The 25349-nt window shown below is 43.3% G+C and overlaps 1 protein-coding gene across 1 annotated transcript in view; it reads right to left on the reverse strand.

Annotated features, from left to right (window-relative positions):
* Nucleotides 1-25349, reverse strand: part of LOC138799759 (FRAS1-related extracellular matrix protein 1-like) — a 141380-nt gene that overhangs the window by 92365 nt on the left and 23666 nt on the right. Inside the window, exons 13-17 of the mRNA XM_069981330.1 lie at nucleotides 24880-25047; nucleotides 23580-23788; nucleotides 16876-16969; nucleotides 15381-15633; nucleotides 12145-12339 (exon numbers count right to left, since the gene is read on the reverse strand). Coding sequence (XP_069837431.1) covers nucleotides 12145-12339; nucleotides 15381-15633; nucleotides 16876-16969; nucleotides 23580-23788; nucleotides 24880-25047 — 919 coding nt within the window. The remainder of the gene's footprint in view (nucleotides 1-12144; nucleotides 12340-15380; nucleotides 15634-16875; nucleotides 16970-23579; nucleotides 23789-24879; nucleotides 25048-25349) is intronic.

The raw sequence follows: 25349 nt of genomic DNA on the forward strand, positions 1-25349 counted from the left end.
GGCTGATTGTGTCTTTTGGTTCTGATATTAAATCACTGGGTGCTGACGGAAATGCTATGTGTGAACACAGCCTCCCTGTGCAAATCTTTCCAGTATATTCTTACTCTGTCAGTTTTTCTTCAATTTTTGGCTACAAATATTGCCTTAAACTGTACTGTCATTTTAAAAGAACCGATGACATGTCAGCGGGAACATACATTAACCCTTTCTGATATACTTTATAGGAGACATTTACTATGATTGCGCCCCTGACGTGTCAATTCTTTGGGCACCGGCAAATATCATTGAATCTATGGGACTGGTGTAACTTAAAGTGGAGGCCGCGCAGCAGAATCCACTTGAAATCTCCGCAGATATTTAGTAGTGTTCCCGTACCCTGTCTGCCTACAGAGGACTGATCTGCAATCAGAGACACTGACTGACAGCTGAGCGAGCAGGAGGCCGGGCAGCATTTATTTCTTATGAAGAGGAGGAAGGAGTGGTGAGGAGTGCCAGAGTGTGGCACATACAACACTTTGACACTTCAGTACAGTAGGAGACGTGAGATTGTGCATAATCTACTGCACGGACAAATTACCAAAAGGCATCATGCCCACTAGGGGACGGCCAGCTACAACACACTGTCAGCACCTTAGGTTGGGCCTGGTTGCTGACAGATTCCCTTTAAACACAATACATCAATATATCAATATATCCTTGGAATGTATTACAGGTAACATGGGAAAAGTGATAAAATAAACAATGATTTCTGTAATAACTATATAATGAGTTTGTAAACACATTGCTCCATACGACCACCACATTGAGTGTATGGTCCCGGCTCTTGGTCGCTGGTCCAGCTGCCGCTTGCTGTGATATTTTTGCGCTTACATCAATAGGACACATGGTAACATGGCACTCAGGGTCGGACTGGACCACCTAGGGCCCACCAGGGGAATTGATCCTGAGGGCCCACCCAATATTAACTGTACATGGAACTAGTACCTGATCATTTGTAGGCCTCACTGACATGAACGCACCTTTTAGCACATAATACAGTATGCAGGCTTAAAGGTAAGCAATCAGCACGATTGTGCTGACATGGTTCCCTGCTGCACAGCATAGCTTTGCTGTGCAGCTCCCCAAAAAAGCTACCAGCTGCTAGCTAGCTTCTGAGCTATGCTGTGCAGCAGGGAGCCATTTCTTTGTGCGGATTGCTTACCTTTAAATCATGGTAAATCTGGTGTGGGAGGAGGCCAGGCCTTCACCTACCCATTATGCAAGCTGAGGTTACGGTTGGTGTATGACACAGAGATGGTATGTATCTACACCTTCTCTATGACATATGCCACTGGCGCAGCTTTACGAAATCTCACCCTTGTGATTTGTGTGATATGGATCCCAAATAAAGTCATGAAAAATCCCTTCCACAAAAACCATATTTTATTATGGTCAGTCAAAACCAAAAATAAATTATTTAGTTGCATAAATAACAAAATGAACCAAATAAATAACTAAATAAATAAATGAAATTAACTTAAAGAAATTACTGTGTACAGTAACTGCAAAGTGCAATACAGTAACTTTAAATAAAACAAAATTAATGTAATAACTTATGACCTGTTTAAATCTGTGTCAGAATGACTATTCTTCAGTTTTGTCATAGTAGCAAACATGAAACATTATGGTGGTATCTAATCCACCACATGATGGTCATCAATGGTGCTTGATGTACCCCACTGACGATAAAGGGGCCTGACTAGTTTCTGTCATTATGTCAGAATAATACAGCATGCTAAAGTAAGTTGTCCAGTATGACAGATGGAATTTATGATGGAGGATCCTAACCTTTGATCAAAATTTATACAGAGCTTTGTAAATAATTACTAACAAAGAATACTACACTACAAAACCTATTTATAGTAGCATCTTTTGGAGAACAGAAGACGAGTTTGCAAAACTATCAACAATATCATCATAATCCAACATCATAGAAATATCCCTCTCAATGTTCAATAAAATGAAGGATTCTAAGAGTTCTTGTCCAATTGAAGACCTTAAGCGATTTTTAACTATTTTTAGTTTTGAAAAGACTCTCTCACAGGAGACCTGAGTACAGGCAAGAGTTAGGAGTGACTTGTATGCTGCATAAAGATTTGTATATGCAGCCGAATGTAAGTTATAATCATACAAAAGTCTGTAGCAGCATGTCAGACAGTTTTCACATGCTGCATGTCTACTTTCAGTGGAATCATCCTCATCATCTTCATCACCCTCAATTACTTCAGAGGTAGAAGGGAATGGCTTTTTTAGTGAAGCATAGTTTTCTTGAAAACTAAGAAGCTCTTGTTTAAGTAGCACAATATCCACATCTGCCAATTTAGCAACTGTTTTTAATGATTCAGTGGGAATGTCTTTTTTTGTTTGGTGGTCAAACCTTCTTGGGTCTAACTGTGCCAGTTCATGTATAAGGGATTCATTTTTGGAAAATTTTGACTCAATGCTAGTTGTTGCCTGGTCTATGACAACGTTGTATACTCTACATTGAAAACCCTTGAGGGGGTCAGGAGAAGGCTCATCTTTGGCTAGTTCACCAGGCATAGTTTTTTTCTTTGCTGGCCTTTTTTGTGGTAAACTATGCTCAATTACTACTGTCATGGATTGTTCCTCAAAAACTGTTTCAGCCATATCAATGAACTTGTCTACTCTTGTAGTTAAGTCGGAAAATGAATCTCTAAGATTAAGAATCTGTCTTTTGGCATTTTCTATCATTCTCCATGCCTGGAGAATATCAAGCCCACGAGTTTGTAGATATTCAGAAACTGGATTAGCAATTTCAAAAATTTGCATGAACAAAAAAGCTATTAGTAAAGTTTCGTACTTTGTCCAGCCATGAAGCAAATTGTGTGCCTCATTTACAGCTTTGCTGTCAAATCTAGAAGAACCTGCGATGTGTTCCAAGCAGAACAATAGAGTACTGTAAAGTTGTTTCGAATAATCACTAGATGAGCCAAAAATTGTACTGAGTGCCCTTGGCTTACTCCACCATCGAGTATCTCCAATTTTTTTTAGTCTGGTTAATTTAGCAGGGCCCTGAGACTGAGCTGATACCTGATCTGTCCAGATAGAGGATCTCTTGTAAGATTCAGAGAAAAAAACTGATGTTTTCTCCAATAGTCCAAAGAATGATTTTACTGATGTGGCACACTGAGTCACATCAACAATCACTAAATTTAGTATGTGAGCGTAACACCAAGTATATATTGCGTTGCATGATGTAGCTTTTATGTGGGCCTGGACTCCATTGTAGCACCCACTCATATTGGCGGCACCATCAAATGAACATCCGATGATATCATTAACACTTAAGGAGAATCGTTCTAATTCCTCTTTCATCTTTGTAAAAAGCTCTTCTCCTGTTGTGTTGCTAACACTGATCAAAGAAAAGAGCCTTTCATGTACATTTCTGCCCTTCACATAACGCAAAATAATGCTACATTGCTCTTTAACGGAAACGTCTTGTGTGCTGTCCATTTCTACACTAAACTGCACAGCTTCTTTTACTTCTTGACTGATTTTCTGTTTTACCATGTTAGCCATTATTAAAATTAGTCGATTTATGGATGTTTTGCTTAAGAAGGTAACAAGACTGCCTCTTCCTTTACTTTCTGGGTGTTTGCTTTTTCTTTTTTGGCTCATGGATATGACTTCATCAACATGTCTTTTGAGCGTTGGATCACATTTGCTACATAGTATTGCCAACTCTAGAAAATTACCATGATTTAGTTCTACATTGGCTAAAGAATGAGCAGCCTCATCCTTCCCTCTATAAGCAAGAGCTAGCTTTGCAATGCAAAGAATAATATCTATGGTTCTCTTAACAACTGCACGGTTTTGTTGGACCTTCTCTTTATGTCTATTTTGTAAATCAACATTAATCAGTGTTTCAATATCTGCTTTATTTTCCGCCGACAAAAAAGCTGATACAGAGACCTGATGCAAATTTGACTCCTCATGTTCTTTAATGCGTGCATAAACATGCGCTTTGTCAGCCTTCCACCCAGTAATAAAAAAACTCCGTCTGTTTGGACAAAAAGCCATACATGTTGAACAAAAAAGGTTCTGTGTTTCTACATGATAGGACAGCCATTTCCTTGGAATTGCACTACCACCAGGCACAGAACGTAGATAAACCTTGTGTGCTTGAAAGGGTAGTGTATGGACAGCATCCGTCAATGGCTGAATTGGGTGCATTTTCATAAAATTCAATTTGGTGGACAAATTACTCGTGGGGTCTGGTGCCTCAAATGCATTGCACACAGTGGATGTGGAAGGCAGTTCGGACAATATAATGTCAGAGTCTGAGCTTTCATTCTCCCTCTCTTCCTCTAATTCAAGTAAGTTATGAGCTGAAACTTCTGGGGACACCTCCTCTATTGCTTGTGATAAAGATGATTTGTCAGCTTCATCTTCACCAAGTATGGATGTTACCACATCTGCCACTGCCTCATGAGCTTTAGAGCAAGATGTTGTTGGCTGCACTGAGCTTTGGCTTGTCACACCTACTGAGTGCCACAATTTCTGCTGCCCTGGAGCTGATCCAGCTTTTGCCAGATCTTTTCGGGTAGCCTCTAATCTTTTTTGGGAGCCAGTTTTATATTTTTTCTTTTTGGGGCCTGCTTCTTCACATACTTCTTGAGAAGGACAAGGTCGTTTAGAAGACATTGCCCTATAAATAAAAAGTAATTAAAATCTTAGCTTTTTTTAACTGTATGATACTTTCCTATGTACTGTACACTAACAATAACCAAAACACTCTTATGGTCGGGCTAATTTTGGCCTTAAAGTGTCCCTGTCTTTATAACTTTCAATATCTAAATCAACAGTAGATGTGATATAAAGCAAGTTTGCAGTTTAAATTTTTTTTTTTTAAGTTATCATGGAAAACACGGCACTTCCTGTTTTCTGACTGTTTTTTTCAAAGAACAGGAAACAGCCATATAACAGGAAGTCCTGTGTATCCCAGCTGATATGAGCTCTCACAGAGAGAAGGCAGTCATGTGATTGATGGACACATTGAGTCGTGACTCTCTGTACTCGCTGGGACTTCATGTGTTTTTTTTCAATCAACACAAGTCAGAAAATCTGCCTTCAGGAGACTGGACCTGGATACAGTAAGTACAGCTGTTATATAGCTGCTTTCAGGAGACTGGACCTGGATACAGTAAGTATAGCTGTTATATAGCCGCCGTCAGGAGACTGGCCCTGGATACAGTAAGTATAGCTGTTATATAGCTGCCTTCAGGAGACTGGACCTGGATACAGTAAGTATAGCTGTTATATAGCAGCCTTCAGGAGACTGGACCTCGATTTCCGATAAGTTCAGCCTTGATTTTTAGCATAACAACAACAAAAAAAGACTGTATATTGCAAACTTGCTTTATATCACATCTACTGTTGATTTTGAAAGTTATAATGACAGTGACAGTTTAAGGACCTGGGCCCGTTTTTCAAATCTGACCTGTCTCACTTTATATGGTTATAACTCTGTGATGCTATGACTTATCCTATCGATTTTGAAGTACATTTATTATATGCATTGGAGGATATGTGGATTATGTGTGTATTTCACTTTGTTTACTCATTATTTTTAGTGTTTTTTTTTACATTTTCACTCAATTTTACTGTTACAGTAAAGTTTGGAGACATCTTGTGATCACATTGACCTCAGCATCTATAGGGTTAACTGCTGGGATCCGAGCACGGCTCGTGCCTGTTTCATGCGAGGACATAACTATATGTCCATTTTTAGGTCTAAGTGTTCAGGTACGTACCGATTGGGAGAAGGAGCGGGGAGAGGACCGCGCTGCAGCATATCCGCTGCTAACTTTCAGTTGGGCTCCACAGATTTACCTAGACTATCAGTCAGAGACTGACTGATCTCGTGGCACAGAGATGGTAGAGGAAGAACACAGAGCCAGCATGTTCTCCTGGTGGGTACGGGTCTGAACACTCAGGCCCAGATCGTTTAAAACTTTTGACATGTCTCTTTTTATGATGACAGTGACACTTTAAGCCAGCGCTTCTCAAACTATTTCTACTGGAGCCTCACCCAACAGACCAAGGCAATGCCTGGGCCTCACCAGAATGACCAAGAGGGAGCCTGGGCCTCACTATCTGTGGTGAAAGTCGATTTAAAAGCTGAAAATACTGCTAAGGCTAACTTTTACCTGTCTCCCAAGCTCTAGATACTAATAAAGTACCAAATAAATAAATGTTGCTAAAATGGAGATTTTGGAGGACTGCGCATATCATAGTTGCTTTTGTGAAAACTGGCTCCTCAGCTGTGCCTCACCAATCACTACAGGGTGCCTCACTGGTAAGGCCCACCTCACAGTTTAAGAAGCACTGGTTTAAACCCTAAATATTTCCTAAAAGCAGACAACCTGATGATGATTTCTATTATCTTGACATGCTAAACACAAATAATAGTATGTCCCCGCACACCATCTAGTAAGGGTGCTGGTTGAACATAATGGTAAATTTGAAAAAAGTATGGTCCACGCACTACTGAACACAAAAAAAAAAAAAAAACACAGCAAGTTTTCTAGTAGGTCATTGGTTGGAAGCATGGCACAATTATATACCCTGAGCAGGTCCACTGACCTAGTGGCCAATACATTGCATGTCACCTATATCTTTTTCAAGAGATATGCAGCATTGACTTTTAGACCAAAACTTCTAATTAAGAGATATAAATTAATTAGAGATTCCAATTTTTTGAAACTAAAGATGAGTGAATTTACAGTAATAATAAAATTAAGCGCTCCATTATTTCTGCAATCTGCTCATCAGCCGGCTGCCTTTTAACTGACTACTGCTCTGTGCTGCTCCTTCCTGACTGCTGGGAAAAGCTGGATCCAGTCCTTGGACACTTCTCCCTGTTCCCCAGGACTGGATCCAGCTTTTCCCAGCAATAAGGAAGGAGCAGCACAGAGCAGTAGTCAGTTAAAAGGCAGCCGGCTGATGAGCGGATTGCAGAAATAATGGAGCGCTTAATTTTATTATTACTGTAAATTCACTCATCTTTAGTTTCAAAAAATTGGAAGCTTGTTCATCAAACTCATCCAACAATCTAAAAAAAAAATCTTTTTTGGCAATAGTTTTGGATAAAAATGCACCAAGCACCGCTAAAGCTAAAATTATTGGCTTTAAATCAAGGCCAGGAACAAGTCTCAAAGTGTTATACAGTCCATAGAGAACAGGACTTATCTTATACATCCTTGGCTCCCATTAAAGGGGTTGCTCTTACAAAAACTGCAGGCCAGCAAGGGGTGGTTTAAACTAACAAGTTATCTCCAGATTCCTGTGATGTCATATCACCACAGGAGCTGCCCTGCCACTGACTGTCTTAGTGGTTAGTTCAGCAGTGATATGATGTCATAGGGATCAGGAGATAGAGGAGACAAGTGGGGGCTGTTGGAGGCCAGCAGAAGGTGTGCATAACTTGGTTGTTATGTCTAAAGGGAACCAATCAGCCCAATCTGATGATTGGCTCCCTGATATGGCTCCCTGAACTGCTGTATACAGCTCCTGCAGCAGCCGCTGTATACTCAAAAAAAAGGACTTTAATCCCCCAGGCGTGTGACAGGCAGCCGTGGGGAAGTATCTAGTCACCGCACTCTGCCTGTCAGTGTGCTCGGAGCGATGATTGACAGGCACAGGTGCCAGTAAGGGACCTCTGTGCCTGTCATTCATCCTCTCCGAGCACGCTGACAGGCAGAGTGCGGTGACTAGATACGGGCGGGGAGCAGCCCAGATGACTACTTCCCCACCGCTGCTGGTCACAAGCCCGGGGGATTAAAGTCCTTTTTTCGGGTATACAGCGCTTGCTGCAGCCGTGGACGGTACGTGCTGTGGCTGCTGCAGCAGCTGTATACAGCAGTTCAGGGAACCATATCAGCCCGATTGGGCTGATTGGTTCCCTTTAAACCACCCTGCTGCTCTGCAATTTCTTTTATTTTGAACGGACAACCATTTAAGAAGACACACCTTTGGCAGGAAGAGGGTTAAAGGGGTTTTCCACAATCAAAACACTGATGAACTATCCACAGGATAGGTCATCAATATCAGTTGAGTCCAAGTTTCTGAACACCCACTGATTGGAACTGCTTGGAAAGGCCACAATGCTCATGCAAGTGCTCTGACCTCCTCGTATGGTGGCCTGCAGGTATACAGTCAGCCATCTAAATGTAGAGGCTTCAGCTCTCTTCTGAATATTCTGATGTTAATTCTCTTTATGTTTTATGCAAAAATAGATGATAGGCTATCAAAAAATAGGCTGTGTGTGCTTCACCTACCCTGTATCACTGTGAAGCAAGTATCCTTATCCAAATCGTCTGAACTGGTGCAGTATGTTTACCCAAGCACAGGACTCACATGTGACTTGAAGACGTCATTTAATCATTCAGACTGTGCAGCAGTCACAATATTTCTAAATAGAAGAATGCATAATACCATCAATACATTCATCACAGTGGAAGCATACTAGTGTGCAAAATATTTCTGCATTATTTAATTTTTAAAGTGTCACTGTCATTTCAAAAAACTTCTGATATTGTCAGAGAGACATGTCAAAAGTTTTGAACACTCAGACCCAGACAGATTGTGAAAACAAGCGGTAAGAGTACTGTGTTGCCATGTGGTCCATCCCCCGTTCTATGCCAGTTATAAAAAGTAAAATTTATCATGTGACAATGGCCCAGGAGAGGACTGCGAGTGACTTCTCCCCACTTATTCCCACTCAGACCTGCACCGATCAAAACTTTTGACATGTCTATATGACATTTTTTGAAACAACAGTAACACTTGAAAACATTGTAGATGGCCTAGTTTCGGTGTTGAAAATAGAGTAGCCCTTGGATAAGCAAGAGTACAGCCAACAGAGCAGAGCTATACTCTCGCTTATTGCAAGGGTATGGCACAGTACTGTGTCTGAAGAGGAGGGCAGCGCAGCCTGAAGCAAGAGACACCCTCTGCAGCTGACATCACGGCACAGAATGGTGGCGCTGGAACGCATGCCATGCCATGATGTCAAACTTTCAGCACCTGAGCTCCATACAAAGTAAGCATGGCCGGAGTAACCCTTTAAGACTGCATTACAACATGACAAGGCAAGACCCACATTACTAGATTGGTGCTCACTTACTGAGCCAAGTACACTACTCAATGATTGCTAGCAATGTTCATGCAGCCTTTCGCTGTATTCAGCTGTTGGCCACTAGGGATGTCACGATACCAGAATTTTGAGTTCAATACCAATACCAGTTTTTTTTATTTCAATACTCGATACCAGTTCAATACTTTATTAAAGTTTGAAAAAAATGCTTAATATAATGCCCCCCCCGCCCAGACTGTGGCTATGATGCTGGGAGTTGTTGTGCACAAGGAGTTATGCTGGGAGTTGTAGTACAATGCGTTATGTTGGGAGTTGTTGTTGTGTGGGGGGGCTACTGCAACTCGCAGCATACCTCCTTGTGCACTACAACTCCCAGCATACCTTCTTGTGCACAAGAAGGTATGTTAGGAGTTGTAGTGCACAAGGAGGTATGTTGGGAGTTGTAGTGCACAAGGAGGTATGTTGGGAGTTGTAGTGCACAAGTAGGTATGTTAGGAGTTGTAGTGCACAAGGAGGTATGTTAGGAGTTGTAGTGCACAAGGAGGTATGCTGGAAGTTGCAGTTCTATCGCAGTAGCCTCCCCACACAGCAACAACTCCCAACATACCTCCTTGTACTACAAATCCCAGCATACCCCCTTGTGCACAAAGAGGTATGCTGGGAGTTGTCGTGCAAAATAAGGTATGCTGGGAGATGTTGTGCACAAGGAAGTATGCTGGGAGTTGTAGTTCTGCAGCAGGAGCCTCCCAACACAACAACTCCCATCATACCTTCTTTTGCACTCAAACTCCCAGCATACCCACTTGTGGACAAGAAGGTATGCTGGGAGTTGCAACAGCCTTCCAATATAACAACAATTCCCAGCATAACTTTTTGTGCAGTACAACTCCCAGCATACCCACTTGTGCATAAGGAGGTATGCTGGGAGTTGTAATGCACTAGGAGGTATGCTGAGGCTTCTGTTGCACAACTGCAACTCCCAGCATACCTAGTGGTGCACTACAACTCCCAGCATACCTCCCTGTGCACAAGTGGGTATGCTGGGAGCTGTAGTGCACAAGGAGATATGGAAGTTGCAGCAGAACCCCCCCCCCCACCCACCCACCCCCAAAGTCCCGGACCAGATCCACTGCCACTGTACTGGCAGACGATGTAGGACTGCAGCATCGGTGAGTCTTGGGAAAGGGGGGTGGAGGATTGCTGCGATGGAGGACCGCTGTGCTGGGGAGAGGAAGACTTAAGCTGGAGGACCGCTGCGCCGGCGGGTCCCGGGGCGGAGGGGCTTGCGATGGGAGACCACTGCATCAGTGGGTCCCGGGTGGCAATTGTTAAGTGGGGGCCGCTCTATATGCAGCAGACTCCTGCTGTATATGGAGTGTTTCGGGAGGGGTTAAATGCCGCTGTCAGTGTAACAGTGGCATGTACTATGTAAAATAGCCAACACTAGCCATCGCTATGTGCTGGTTATTTGAACTTGGCGCTGCTGGGAGCAGACAGTGCACGGGGCCGAGGAGATGATACTAGGGGGCAGGGGAAGCACTCAGAGAACCTGGCCAGCGCTCAGGTAGCCGCTGGCCGTGTTCTCTGCTCTATACTTTATGTTAAGCTGCACTATTTTGCAGCTTACCATAAAGTATCGATACCAGGAAATCCTGGTACCGAATAGTTTTTTTGCCCGGAATATCGGTAGTAGTATCGATATTTTGGTGCATCATGCATCACTATTGGTCACACATCACTACATGGACAGGTGTGTGATCAGTGGCAGATTATTATACATGTTGAAAGACAGTGATCAGCAGACAAGTGAGTGTTTGCTCACAAGTTGGCTGATTGCTGTCTCTATTACACAGGGAGATATCTGCCTGATCTGGCAGATTATCCCTTTGTAATTAGACTTTTATGTGCATACAGTATGTTATGTATATACTGTAAGTTATGTGTATACTGTATGTTATGTGTGTATTTTTGGTTGTGTCTACTGTATATATGTTATGTATGTACTGTGCATATGTTATGTGTGTTGTACTGAGGGCTTAATGTGTACATATTTTAATACCTAGTTGAACAGGGTCCCACTGCACTGCTGCCCCACATAAACCCTGGCACTGCTGTCTCACACAGACCTCTGGGGAAGGTAGGGAGATGGGAAAGAGCAGCTGCTAAACAGACCATGTGCAGAATCTCACTGGATGCCTGCAGAGGATGGTCCTGTCTCATTACAAAGTATGGGATGAGCTGCAAGGCAAGAGAGGAAAGAGTCCTTGGGAGCTACCATTACAGCCACAGGCAAGTAAGGCAAATATGATCATCCCTATGATCACATCCCCCCCCCCCACACACACACACACACAAATTCCTCCAGCATCATGCTCAGCACCCAGCAGCATCCCAACGGCACAAAGGGGTCATTACAAGGTCACTCTTAATTTGCATCATCCCCAGCAGCAGCATCCTGACGGCACCCCCCCCTCCCCCCAGTCATTTCCAGGCCACTCCAAATTCCTTCAGCGTTATCTCCAGCAGCATCCTGACGGCACCCCCCTCCCCCAGACACACTCCTAATTCCACAGCAGCGCGGCATCATGTTCAGCAGCTGCATCTCCAGTCACACAACCCCCCTCCCTCCCTCCCCTCATGATTGTTACCGGCGGGACCTTCCAGGAGCTGTTCTCTGCTCTCTCCTCAAGGCTCTGCCTACACTGCTCCACAACCCCGCGCACCCAGGCACTGTAACCACGCCCCCACCGTATTACTTCCTGCCCTGGAAGAAGATCACTACGCTGTGCCGTGACAGGCAGCTCCGATGCTGATACTGAATCATGGAGACTGCCAGGCACAGTCACGGCTGCTGGGGGGCCCGGGGGGGCCCACTGTAGCTCCGGGGCCCACCGGGGAAACCCCCGGTCCCCCGGTGGCCCAGTCCGAGCCTGATGGCACTCCTATATGAAGTGATTGTGATAAACGCTTCATTATCTGTCACTTACCAATGATTATCACCGGCAGCTGATTATTGACGGGCGTAAGGGTGATATTCAGATCATAGATGGGGAGGCTGGCGTGAAGTGGGATCGGCGGGGGAGGAGGACCCTCAATGCAACAGGTGTCGGCTGAGACGGATTCCCCATCTGACACGATCAGAGTAACCGTATCCACTCGCGGTGAGGCACCCATCTCCCCTCCTTAAAGATCAGAACAACATGTTAAGCACCTCGGAATTCCAAATACGTTGAGTGACCTCTTCCCTGTGCCCCACCACTGGTGTCAGAAAGGATTTACACACTCTCATTGTGATTTTATAAGGCTTCATATTTCATTGTAGTTTATTAACTTCACTTGCAAATGATTTGGGTATTTTACACAGCAACTAGTCTGAAGTAGCAGAGCTGCAGTGTAAAGCATGGAGGAGACAGAGCTGCAGTGTAAAGCATTGAGGAGGTGGATCTGCAGTGTAAAGCATGGAGGAGACAGAGCTGCAGTGTAAAGCATTGAGGAGGTGGAGCTGAAGTGTAAAGCATTGAGGAGGTGGAGCTGCAGTGTAAAACATTAAGGAGGAGAAGTCGCAGTGTAAAGTATTGAAGAGGTGGAGCTGCAGGGTAAAACATTGAGGAGGTGCAGCTGTAGTGTAAAGCATGGAGGGGAGACAGAGCTGTAGTGTAAAGCAATGAGGAGGTAGAGCTGCAGTGTAAAGCATTGAGGAGGTGGAGCTGTAGTGTAAAGCACTGAGGTGGTGGAGCTGCAGTGTAAAGCATTGAGGAGGTGGAGCTGCAGTGTAAAGCATTGAGGAGGTAGAGCTGCAGTGTAAAGCATTGAGGAGGTGCAGCTGTAGTGTAAAGCACTGAGGTAGTGGAGCTGCAGTGTAAAGCATTGAGGAGGTGGAGCTGCAGTGAAAAGCATTGAGGAGGTGGAGCTGCAGTGTAAAGCATTGAGGAGGTGGAGCTGCAGTGTAAATAATTGAGGATACAGAGCTACAGTGTAAAGCATTGAGGAGGAGGTGGCGCTGCAGTGTAAATTATGGAGGATACAGAGCTGAAGTGTAAAGCATTGAGGAGGAGGAGGAGGAGACGCAGTGTAAAGCATTGAGGAGAGACAGAACTGCAGCGTAAAGCATTGAGGAGGTGCAGCTGCAGTGTAAAGTATTGAGGAGATGCAGCTGCAGTGTAGAGCATTGACGAGAGGGAGCTGCAGAGTAAAGAATTGAGGATACAGACTGGACTATATTTGGTAAATAAAGTTTAATCATTATATAAAATAATTGTGTTTGTGTATATACGTGTTTGCTGTCAGTGAATGAAAAAACATATTTATAAAAAAAAAAAAGTTTTTAAATTCAGATGCAGACTAGCTATTTACTGGTGTGTTGGCTTTGAATATAAGCAAGAGTTTTCTCATAGACTATTGTGTCGCCAGGAGCATTCTCCCGTCCTGTGGTGGGTCAGTCCGACACTGGCCCTGAAGCATCCAAAACCAAGGAAAGTAAACTGCAGGTCAGCATAATCTGTAGGTAGTGACTGCTAATTGATTTGGATAAGAATTTAGTTTTTTTGTTTTTATTTATACAGCTCCTATGCAGACTCATTAGTCTCCATGGTAACAGACAACATTGAAGCCCTGTGTAGTCTGATCCTGCAGTCATATCCCATTCATCCTTCTCTTAGTTTGTTACTAAGAATTGGGGGATGGATAGAAGGCAATATGACTGCAAGGTCAGACTACACAGAGTTTATTTGTAGTCTGTTGCCCTGAATACCCATAGGCCTGCATAGGAGCTGTATGCATACAATATTAGATTTGTTATTTCATGTTAGATGTATTACAGCTATGAACTATGTTTAGGTTGGGCAGGTGGATCCAGGACGGTACATCTGCTCCCACAAGCCGCTCTCAGGTTCGGAATTTATGCGGGCTCATAACTTATCTAATTATTCTGAAATCCAAGTAAAAATCTTTTTTTAGACCATTTATGAAGCATCTGCTCGGCTGTTACGGGCGGCGAAAGAAGGAAAATTTAGTAAATCGTAATTATTTTTGGAAGAACATTTTAGAATGTTGACAGGTGCGTCAGAAAGGAAGACGGCGGCTGACAGCTACAGGAAGATGAGATCCAGTGGCAGCCGATCACCATCTATACAAGAGACAGTCATTTATACGGTGTGTCATATATAGAGCGCTGCTACATATAAAGATGTTTCATCAGCAGAGCACCCTTCTCTCCTGTAATACTCTGTGCTGCTGGGACTATGGAACTCTCCATGCAAAATCAACACAATCCTTTATAAATACTTTGCGCTACTGGGGCCTCCCTGCTACTTCTACTCTGTAACTATCCATTTCTGATCTCTCACTTGTATCTGACACAACCCTTCACCCAATAGTCAGCAAACTCATCTCCTGTAATACTCTGTGCTGCAGCGCTTTCTGTTATGACACTGTAGTCTGCCATCTCCTACACTCAGCACAATTTTCTCCTGAAATACTCTGTGCTTCTTGGGGATTTCTGCTTCTCTTCTTATATTTAATCATTAATCACCTGTAATACTCTGTGCTGCAGGAAACAGGGATCCAGTCCATTTTACTATGAAACTCTGGCCTGTCAATCCTTTATGTGCCTGCCTAGGCGATATACTTTTCATTACTCTTTCACTTGTCTCTTGCCATTTCACAATATTGCCTCCAAATCTCAATCTGTGATTCCCCCCCCCCCCCCAAAGTGAGCAGAACCCCCTCCTCTCCTGAAACACTCTGTGCTCCTGTAGACCCTGCTCCTTCTTCTCTGTTAGGGTACTATTTCACTAAGCGATTTTTCAACGATCAACAATTGACGATAAACGTTTTCAAACGACTGCTATTGCGAACGACCTGAAATCGTTCGCCCAATTACACGGAGCGATGATCGTTCTTGCGGTCGTTTTGCCGTCGCTATTGCGATCAACCAAACGACGTCTTATTCTACGCTAACGATCAACGATAAAAATCAAACGACTAACAATTTCTTGTTGGTTGTTTAATCGTTGTCTGCTATTACACTAAACGATTATCGTTCAAATCCGAACAAACTAACGATTTTTCGAACGATAATCGTCCCGTGTAATACAACCCTAACTCTCAGCTCCATTATGCAGCCCTGTCTAAAACATGTGTGAATGCCCCTGTCCCTTGTCTTCACTCTCCCCTCCCCCCATCAGCCCCATGATGAGAAGACAGTCTGATCCTCAGACGTTACCTGTATGTCTATAGGAGATTAACCCTCGAATGACATCGAGCTGAGTGAATTTTTCCACCGTGATGCCCCCCCTCTGGATCATTCCATACAGGGGTATACGGGCGATCATGTAGGTGAGCCTCATATCATCGCCGTCTGGATCGGTTGCGTACAGATTTTCAGCAGTTATGTAGACGTAACCCCCCTCTGGACAAAACAGGGTGGGCGTCAGGCCAGATCGCAGCTCTGGAGCCTCATCATTTACTGGGGAGATCTGGGGACCAAATACAAGATCAGGTTAACTATCTTAATGACAAACATCACAAAAACCTGATATACAGGAACATACAGCTCCAATAGTACAACATTTTTTAAAATTATTCCAATGCATCTTAAGTAAAATAATAAAACAACTTAGCATAAAGTCTCAATTAAAAATGTATATAAAAAAAAATTATGTGTTTCCTTAGTTACAACAAACACAATCTGTGTAGTCTGATTTCACAGAGCTGTCTTCCTCCTCTTCTACTGTCTGCAGGAAATCAAGAAGGGCAGACAGAAGGAGAAGAGTAACACATAAAAGCTGGATCAGACTACACAGGGATTGTTTGTAGTCTGTCACCATGGAGACACAAAGGATTGCATTGGAGTTATATGCTGAAAACGGTAGAAAAGTAAATTTTTTTGAACAGAAGTTGAACAGCAATTAGGCAATTTATAATATAGCTTCATTTCTTTTTTGCTTGTTTTGGAGCAATAAAACTTGTTGCAAAATTCTACACGCCCTTTGTATTGGCAATAGAGTTTCAATTACCCAGCAAACAGTGGAAAGACAGTGCTTTATGGCCAGGTTCACATGCTGTATGACACCAGTTGTTCTGTGACCTGGCCGGTGGTCACAGAACGGCCGGTGTCAGTGAAGATCATCCAGGCCTATACTGCAGTACTGGCCAGATGAACTTAATTAGTGCTGAATAAAGATGCGGGCTCATCTGTGTACACCCGCATCCCAGCCGCACTCTACATTGTGTGAGCTGTCAGTGTTGTACGGCCGCTAGGACTCCCGTCCGAAGTGTATACTATGTAGGAGATTTATCAAACATGGTGTAAAGTGAAACTGGCTCAGTCGCCCCTAGCAACCAATCAGATTCCACCTTTCATTTTCCAAAGAGTCTTTGAGGAATGGAAAGTGGATTCTGATTGGTTGCTAGGGGCAACTGAGCCAGTTTCACACCATGTTTGATAATTCTCCCCCTATGTGTATACACTCCGGCCGGGATTCCATTGACTGCAGTGCAACATAAATTTTCAATTAATCACGGCCATTGTGGCAAGTCGGCAACAACGGCCGTGATTGATAAAAAAATTTACGTTGTGTGAACTTAGCCTTACAGAAAAACAAAAGCTATAATAACACATAGATTACCAATGGACTCTTTTCTGATATAGAACCATACACGGTAAACTGTACCGCAGTGCGTACAGACCCCAACTTGTAACCCTCTTAGTAACCCACCTGAACTTTCAGTTCTCCATCTGCAGAGTTGATTCCGTCTGTAACTGTAAAGACGATGGTGTCTTCCAGTGACTCAGAGTCATCATGTTGATACCTGCAAATTCAATTTAAAACATCACTTATACGTGTAACATCTATGATTACTAAATTTCATACATGCCGATCAGGGCATGATGGGAGTTGTAGTTTTGCAGGTTGGAAAACACTGCCATAGAGCAACATAATAAATGTCTGGCAGCTGCAGTCACCACTAAGTTGCAGGTATCTTTCTCTGAAGATGAATTCAGAGGAAACAGCATGCAGTGAGCTTCCCCTTCTGCTCTTACCATGTATCCCTATAATAGAAAGCAGGGGGTTTGGAACATCGTATTAGTTAAACAGCGCTCCAATCCCCTTATAAAGTTAATATATAAAACTGTTGATATGTGCACATATTGCATTATCGCTTATGTCTATGTCAGCTGTAGTTTTGTACCAATTGAAATGCATTCTCTGTGTTCAGCACCTGTTCCATTGAAAAGCGCCCCTAGTGGTGAATGGTAAAATTGATACAAACTGCACAACTTAAAGGGGTACTCCAGCGAAAATATTTTTCTTTCAACTCGACTGGTTTCAGAAAGTTATATAGATTTGTAATTTACTTCTATTTAAAAATCTCAAGTCTTCCCATACTTATCAGCTGCTGTATGTCTACAGGAAGTGTCATTTACTTTCTTTTCTGACACAGTGCTCTCTGCTGCCACCTCTGTTCATGTCAGGAACTATCCAGAGCAGTAGTAAATCCCCATAGAAAACCTCTCCTGCTCTGGATAGTTCCTGACATGGACAGAGTTGACAGCAGAGAACACTGTGTCAGACTGGAAAGAATACACTGCTTCCCGCAGGACTTACAGCAGCTTATATGTACTGGAAGACTGGAGATTTTTTAACAGAAGTAAATTAGTAATCCATATAACTTTCTGACACCAGTTGATTTGAAAGAAAAAGATTTTTGCTGGATAACCCCTTTAAAGGAGAAGTCCGGTGAAAAATTTTATTAAATTATTGTATGGCCCCCCCAAAAGTTGTACAAATCCCCAATATACACTTATTACGGGAAATGCTTTTTTTCCCTGCACTTACTACTGCATCAAGGCTTGACTTCCTGGATAACATGGTGATGTCACTTCCTGGATAACATGGTGATGTCACAACCCGACTCCCAGAGCTGTGCAGGCTGTGGCTGCTGGAGAGGATGATGGCATGGGGATGCTCAGTGTCCCTCCAGTGCCCTGTGTCCCTCAGTGTCCCTCTGCCATCATCCTCTCCAGCAGCCACAGCCCGCACAGCTCTGGGAGTCAGGTCGTGACATCCCCATTTTATCCAGGAAGTGACATCACCATGCTTTCCAGGAAGTGACATCACCATGTTATCCAGGAAGTGAAGCCTTGATGCAATGGTAAGTGCAGGGAAAAAAAGCACTTTACAGGCATTTCCCATAATAAGTCTATATTGGTGATTTGTATAACTTTTGGGGGGAAATACAATACTTTAATAAAAATTTTCTCTGGACTTCTCCTTTAAATACCTTTTTAAAATGTTTCATGTCAAATTATTTCCTGACTTTTCTTAAATTAGTTTTCCTGACAGGGTAGAGGACTCTGCTTACTATATCACTGCAGATAACGAGAGGCCATGGTCCTCTCTACCTCCTGCTGGCTTTCAGTGCCACTGAATACAATTCAAAGTCGCCCTCTATCACTCAGCGACAGGGACCAGCTTGTCCCCCCGGCACATCTTCAGGGTAGGATGTTTTTCCTTATTTTCCCTTCTTGCTCTCAATAGAGATTTAACGTGTTGGCCCCTCGGTGGCATACCATGAATGAACCTATGGGAATAGCCATTCTTCCAGTGCAGACACACTGCTGTGCTTTTGTGGTGGTCCCTGATAATGGGATGAGGAGACCCTTCTGCTCAATCAGTGCAAACAATATGTTGTGCGTCTCCGGAGATGGAAGGATTTTTATTATCTTATATGATGCAGTGTGTGGTTTATTCCTCCGCATCTGTGCAGCGCTTTATTACTTGTCTTATTGGATAGTGACTGATAAAGTCATAATGCTTGATGGTGGGAAACCCAGGGCTCTGGGCATTAGGGGATTCACTAGGAAAGAGTCCACCAACTCTGGAGACCATCTGAAGAGACAGACCTATCCTACAGGGGGCAGTATACACTCTATATAAACATACTTTGAGCGGATATATTACACTTTATACCCCCTCCCCATACTTGACAATAAAAAATGATTATGACGTCTTATTCATGGTAAGGTTTCAGATCTAATATGTATCCTATCTATTTATCTATCATCTATCTATCTATTATCTATCTATTATCTATCTATCTATCTATCTATCTATCTATCTATTTATCTATTATCTATCTATCTATCTATCTATCTATCTATCTATCTCTCTCCTATCTATCTATCTATCTATTATCTATCTATTATCTATCTATCTATCTATCTATCTATTTATCTATTATCTATCTATCTATCTATCTATCTATTTATCTATCATCTATCTATCTATCTATCTATCTATCTCCTATCTATCTATTTAGCATCTATCTAACTATTTATCTATCTATCTATTATCTATCTATCTATCTCCTATTTATCTATCTATCTATCTATCTATCTATCTCCTATTTATCTATCTATCCAGCAATAGCGTAAGGTACGCCGAAACGTCGTGTTTTTGCTTGTTTGCTGTGATTCGAGTTACTTGGATGCAATAAATTCACTTCACGTTTCTTTGAACTTATCGGAGTGCTGCGGAGTATTTCTCTACATATCTATCTATCTATCTATCTATCTATCTATCTATCTATCTATCTTCCATCTATCTATCTATTATCTTTCTATCTATCTTCCATCTATCTATCTATTATCTTTCTATCTATCTATCTATCTCCTATCTATGTTATCTATCTATCTATTTATCATCTATCTATCTATCTATCTATCTATGTATCTATCTATCTATTTATCATCTATCTATTTATCTATCTCCTATCTATCTATCTATCTATCTATCTATCTATCTATCTATCTATCTATCTATGGGCCCTTTTACACAGAAAGATTATCTGCCAAAGATTTGAAGCCAAAACCAGGAACAGACTATAAACAGAGACCAGGTCATAAAGGAAAGCCTGAGATTTCTCCTCTTTTCAAATCCAGTCCTGGCTTTGGCTTCAAATCTTTGGCAGATAATCTGTCAGATAATCTTTCTGTGTAAAAGGGCCCTATCTCCTATCTATCTATCTATCTATCTATCTATCTCCTATCTATCTATCTATCTATCTATCTATCTATCTATCTATCTATCTCCTATCTATCTATCTATCTATCTATCTATCTATCTATCTATCAATCAATTCCTGCCTTTTTCCATAAGAGTAACTGGCAGAGTAGTGCAGGGAGCCAGCACATGACCAGGAGGAAGACAAAACCGGCACAAAAAGGGGGCCAGCCCATCTGGCATTTACCGTACATGCCTGATGACCAGTCCAGCCCTGCTTAGGGTGTTCTAAGGGTCTCTGTGTCACACAAGAAACAAACAGCACACATAACCAGGGCCCCTTAGGGCCCGGGAGATTCGTGTTATGCCCATGTGTTCTACTGCTGACAGCCGTACTCCGTATATAATACCTCCCAACTTTTGCAAAGAGCAAAGAGGGACATATGCGCCGCGATCCTCATAGCGACCCTCCATAGCCACGCCCCCATAACGTGCCTCCATAGCCACGCCCCCATAGCAACCCTCCATCGCCACTACCCTACAGTCACCACATGCTGCTGACTGAATAGTGCCCTATACAGTATCCAATCCCCCCAAAAATGCCCTATATTGTATCCAATCCCCCAATATAGTGGCCCACATAGTATCCAATCCCCCCAATAGTGCCACACATAGTATCTAATCCCCCACATAGTGCCCCACATAGTATTCAATGCCCCCATATAGTGCCCCACATAGTAGCCAATGCCCCCATATAGAACCCCACATAGTATCCAATGCCCCATATAGTGCCCCACATAGTAGCCAATGCCCCCATATAGTGCCCCACATAGTAGCCAATCCCCATATAGTGCCCCATATAGTAGCCAATCCTCCCATATAGTGCCCCACATAGTAGCCAATCCCCATATAGTGCCCCACATAGTAGCCAATCCCCCCCATATAAAGCCCCACATAGTAGCCAATCCCCATATAGTGCCCCACATAGTAGCCAATCCCCATATATTGCCCCACATAGTAGCCAATCTCCCCATATAGTGCCCCACATAGTAGCCAATCCCCCCATATAGTGCCCCACAAAGTAGCCAATCCCCCCATATAGTGCCCCACATAGTAGCCAATCCCCATATAGTGCCCCACATAGTAGCCAATCCCTCCATATAGTGCCCCACATAGTAGCCAATCCCCCATATAGTGCCCCACATAGTAGCCAATCCCCCCATATAGTGCCCCACATAGTAGCCAATCCCCCATATAGTGCCCCACATAGTAGCCAATCCCCCATATAGTGCCCCACATAGTAGCCAATCCCCCCATATAGTGCCCCACATAGTAGCCAATCCCCCCATATAGTGCCCCTCATAGTAGCCAATCCCCCCATATAGTGCCCCACATAGTAGCAAATCCCCATATAGTGCCCCACATAGTAACCAATCCCCATATAGTGCCCCACCTAGTAGCCAATGCCCCCATATAGTGCCCCACATATTATCCAATCCCCCATATAGTGCCCACATAGTAGCCAATCCCCCATATAGCGCCCCACATAGTATCCAATCCCCCATATAGTGCTCACATAGTAGCCAATCCCCCCATATAGTAGCCAATCCCCCATATAGTGCCCCACATAGTAGCCAATCCCCCCATATAGTAGCCAATCCCCCATATAGCGCCCCACATAGTAGCCAATCCCCCCATTAGTGTGGCCCGACCAGAAAAACAATAAACCAGTAACTCACCTGTCCGCCGGTCCCAGCAGCTCCTCTCCCGGCAGAGCGCGCACTCCAGTCATCCTCCGGGGCGGGCAGTGGGGTATACAGACACTGACTGTGCCGGAAGTAATTCATGATAGAGGCTGCAGGTCACTTCCGGCACAGTCAGTGTCTGTATACCCCCGCTGCCCGCTCCGGAGGATGACGGGAGTGCGTGCTCTGTCGGGAGAGGAGCTGCTGGGGCCGGCGGACAGGTGAGTTACTGGTTTATTGTTTTTTTCATTGGGGCCACATACAATGCGGGACACTGGGTGCCGTTTCGGGACCGCGGGACAGCACTCCGAAAACGGGACTGTCCCACGGAATCCGGGACAGTTGTGAGCTATGTATAAGGTTATATACTGTATGTGATATACGATGTCCCCTTTACACTGTTTTTCAAATTATGTGATTTTGATCAAAAATTATACAAGAAAACAATAACAAGCAAGAAAGGGACATAAAGTAGGAGATTTATCAAACATGGTGTAAAGTGAAACTGGCCCAGTTGCCACTAGCAACCAATCAGATTCCACCTTTCATTCCTCACAGACTCTTTGGAAAATGAAAGGTGGAATCTGATTGGTTGCTAGGGGCAACTGAGCCAGTTTCACTTTACACCATGTTTGATTAATCTCCCCCAAAAATACACAATTAAATGAGCCCAATCCCAGAATGTATTAAACAGCCGCATTAATTCAGATCATATTCATATGAGGCATGGGAGCAGTCTGTGCCGCCCGCAGGATCAGACAATGATATAAAAGTCAGCTATAAATAGAGGAAAGATTTACTGACGAATATTCTGCACCAACTCGCAGTGAGGATTGTGACAGCGGCGTTACATAGGGGGGAATCCGCGCAGATGTGCGCACCAAACCCACATTATTAATATGTGGTGGAAAAATCCTATGTGAATGGACACTCCTGTACCCCACACTGCATCATAGAAGAGAATAGAAACCCTTTCATCTCAGGAGGATTGGGGTACAGGATAATGACACACTGACACTTGGGGTGCAGGACAATGACACTTGGGGTGCAGGACAATGACTCTTGGGGTACAGGATAATGACACTTGGTGTGCAGGACAATGACACTTGGGATACAGGATAATGACACTTGGGGTGCAGGATAATGACACACTGACAATTGGGGTACAGGATAATAACACTTGGGGTGCAGGATAATGACACTTGGGGTACTGGATAATGACACAATGACACTTGGGGTACAAGATAATGACACTTGGGGTACAGGATAATCATACTTGGGGTACAGGATAATGACACCCTGACACTTGGGGCACAGGATAATGACACTTGGGGTACAGGATAGTGACACTGGGGTACAGTATAATGACACGCTGACACTTGGGGTACAGGATAATAAAACTTCGGGTAGAGAATAATGACACTTGGGGTGCAGGATAACGACACTTGGGGTATGGGATAATGACAAGCTGACACTTGTGGTACAGGATAGTGACATGCTGACACTTGGGGTACAGGATAATGACACTTGGGGTACAGGATAATGACACTTGGGGTGCCAGATACTGACACGCTGATAATTAGGGTGCAGTGACTTATGATCACCCCCAATTTTCCCCTCAACTAACACCCCCTCTTTATATAACTACACTGTATTTCACAGCTCATGTACCGGACTTTGAAGGTCCGCAGCTCCTCCGGGGTGATTGTGCCCCCCTCAGTTATTTGGACTCCATGAAGCTCCACATTTCCATGCCGGGGTCCAGATTTCAGGACGATTCTCAGATTTTCAATTTTTGTGTCCTCATCAGAAAAGACAAGACTCTCCCCGGTGATGAAACAACTCGCCCCCTCCTCCGTCCTTACAGGGTGGGTGGAAATCTGATGAAACATATGGTCACTATACATGGTCACTGGTCATGGTGATCACAGGTACTGATACTATAACTATCAGGACAGGACAGAGATGTAGGGCTGATATGTTTAGCTCACAAAGGACTGTCTATAGACTAGATACAACTGTAACAAACACTCTGCTGTTAGACGTATACAAGATTCACTAGAAGCAAGCTGAGCATTATGTATTGTGTGATTTTTTAGGAGTCCAGGGGGTGGAGCCACTCAATGAGTGACAGCCTTCTCTGTATGGGCATGTATAAGGGTGTATTTACACAGAGATTTATCTGACAGATTTTTGAAGCCAAAGCCAGAAACAGACTATAAACAAAGAACAGGTCATAAAGGAAAGACTGAGATTTCTCCTCTTTTCAAATCCATTCCTGGCTTTGGCCTCTGTGTAGAGGCACCATAAGGATAGATGATTTGTCAATCACTGAGTAGTACCACCCACTGGACTCCTAAATTTGAAATTAGTGGAGGTGGAAATTATTAAAAGTCAAGTTATACTGAATGTTTCACCTCACCACTATGTATCAAGTCTGTTTTGCACCATGATACAGACAGGTTCAATGTGACAGGGTGCCTTTACGAAGTAACCACAATATTTCAACAATTTAAATAGGTACTCCAGCATTTTATTTTTTATTCAAATTAACTGGTGTCAGAAAGTGACAGAGATTTGTAATTTACTTCTATTTAAATAAATCTCCAGTCTTATCAGTACTTATCAGCTGCTGTATGTCCTACAGGAAGTGGTGTATTCTTTCCAGTCTGACACAGTGCTCTCTGCTGCCACCTCTGTCCATGTCAGGAACTGTCCAGAGCAGTAGCAAATCCCTATAGAAAACCTCTCCTGCTCTCCAGGATGGAAAGAATACACCACTTCCTACAGGACATACAACAGCTGATAAGTACTGGAATACTGGAGATTTTTTTTAATTTTTTTAATAGAAGTAAATTACAAATCTCTGGCACTTTCTGGCACGAGTTAATTTGAAAGAGAGTACCCCTTTAACTTTTCAAGACTATAACCATAATAAATATAGCATAGTATGAAGTCTAATGGTGCCCACCTTTGGTGCCTGATCATCCACTGGAAGGACGGTTATGTTAAATATAAGTCCCGTCAGTCGTCCGCCATGCTGATCACTGACAGAAAACTCAAAATGGACTTGGAGGGGATCAGGGCCAATATCCTGTATAGGAGGCATGTACGCCACCTTCATATGGTTCACAGCATGCTGGTAGAGGCAAGATATTGATATCACAGTCAGAAATACAGAGTAACAAGATCCCCCAGCTTCTCAGTACATAAATATGTGTCCCCTACAGAGGGCGCTGCAGATACCAGGGTTTTTTAAGGTGGGCGTGAATTGGGTAATATGAAAGGGGGATCTATAGATGAGATCACTCCTTTAAGACTGTTTGGCATTTGAATGTGGAGGAATAGGGTACAATGTAAAAATACAGTATAGGCCTACAATATCTGAATGCTGATAATGCTATATATATATATATATATATATATATAGCATTATCAGAT

Source organism: Dendropsophus ebraccatus, chromosome 8 (genome assembly GCF_027789765.1).
Source record: "Dendropsophus ebraccatus isolate aDenEbr1 chromosome 8, aDenEbr1.pat, whole genome shotgun sequence".
NCBI classification, from domain to species: domain Eukaryota; kingdom Metazoa; phylum Chordata; class Amphibia; order Anura; family Hylidae; genus Dendropsophus; species Dendropsophus ebraccatus.